Consider the following 1389-nt stretch of genomic DNA (forward strand, 5'->3'; position numbering starts at 1 on the left):
CCCCAATACTAGATTGGTGGCAGCGGTAAAGGACGGAGGAAGAGGTTAAGGAGGACTTTGCGAGACCTTTCTAGTGTCAGACGCGAAGTGAGATAGGGACCTGGCGAGACTTTTTTAGTGTCATACGACTGGTAACTCTGGGAGACCTTTTTAGTGTCACACTCGGAGTTTAGATAGGTTAGGTTAAGGTAACTCTGGGAGACCTCTCTAGTGTCATACTCGGAGTTTAGTTAGGGAGTTTGCTGAGACCATTCTAGCGTCATACAGCAAAAAGCTTCGCTGAGACCTCTTTAGTATCACACAGCAATAAGCTAGAGTTAGGCAAAACACGTACGGACCTGAGACCTGTCTAGTGTCACACAGGGAAGGACGTATTTTGAGGTTAGGAAAAGGGAAGTCCTCCGGAGCACGTCGCGGGTCGTTGAACCTCGGAGCCGAGGCTTGTTTGGGCGTTTGCCACAGCAAGTAAGTCTCTTGAAAATCAACAACCTAGTGACCAAGAGTCAGATAATGGAGAACGGCCAGCAGAACGAGTTGGTACAAGGCGTCGTCAACACTGACGACGAAGGCGACGCGAACCGCGCGTTTAGCGAGCCTGATTCGGAGCCGGACGACATGGGTGTCCAAGACCAGGACGTCGACAGGATGGATGCTGATGACAACAATCAGGACGACCACGTTTTCGTGCACCGAGGCCAAGGGCGCGGACGTGGGCGCGGCAGAGGCCGTGGACGAGGTCGTGGACGAGGCCGTGGCCGGCCCAGGATGCAGTTCGTTGTTGAAGAACAACAAGAACGTCCACAGCAGCAACCGGCTGGACGTCATCCTGGACAACACAGAGAACAGCTCCAAGCAGGACGGAGGAGGCGCCAGGAGCAGCCTAACGTTGACGGGGACCAGCAGCTCCACGACGAGGACACCGATGTCGACCAAGGGCAGGAAGCTGAACAGTGGCTAAACAATCGCCTTTTCAGAAAGCTGTTCGAGGCCATCACAAGGCCGGCGCCGAAGGCCAAGAAGTACAACGAAGTACCCAAGTACAACGGCGAGATGGACTATTCCGTGTACCAAGTCCAGTTCAACACGTTGGCGGAGGCCAATGACTGGGATGACAATGATAAAAAGATTGCACTGCTGCAAGCATTGACGGGGAATGCAACGGAAGTAATTGCAAACCTGCAACATCAGGAAACCCCAATAACTTTTGATAGTCTGGACCACGCACTGGTCAAAACATTCAGCAAGACTGCATCCATGTGGGAGAGAAAGTAGGATTTCGAAACTCTCCCTCAAGAAAAAGACCAGACGGTCGGGCAGCTTGCCAGGCAGGTAGAGATGCTAGGTAGATCATATCTCCGGAACATGAAGGAGAGTGACATACAGGAAGAA

The 1389-nt window shown here is 52.6% G+C and overlaps 1 protein-coding gene across 1 annotated transcript; it reads left to right on the forward strand.

The window, feature by feature from the left end:
* The first annotated feature begins 541 nt into the window (after nt 1-541).
* On the forward strand, nt 542-1344 carry LOC127749550 (uncharacterized). Its single transcript, XM_052268159.1, has one exon. It carries the CDS (start codon nt 616-618, stop codon nt 1270-1272), a length of 657 nt encoding a protein of 218 aa, XP_052124119.1. The 5' UTR covers nt 542-615; the 3' UTR covers nt 1273-1344.
* The last annotated feature ends 45 nt before the right edge of the window (nt 1345-1389 follow it).

Source organism: Frankliniella occidentalis, unplaced genomic scaffold, assembly GCF_000697945.3.
Source record: "Frankliniella occidentalis isolate FOCC.00 unplaced genomic scaffold, Focc_3.1 Scaffold64, whole genome shotgun sequence".
NCBI classification, from domain to species: domain Eukaryota; kingdom Metazoa; phylum Arthropoda; class Insecta; order Thysanoptera; family Thripidae; genus Frankliniella; species Frankliniella occidentalis.

What these genes read in the sequence shown, in the direction of transcription:
- LOC127749550 (XM_052268159.1), top strand. Translation starts at nt 616, where the DNA reads ATGGGTGTCCAAGACCAGGACGTCGACAGGATGGATGCTGATGACAAC.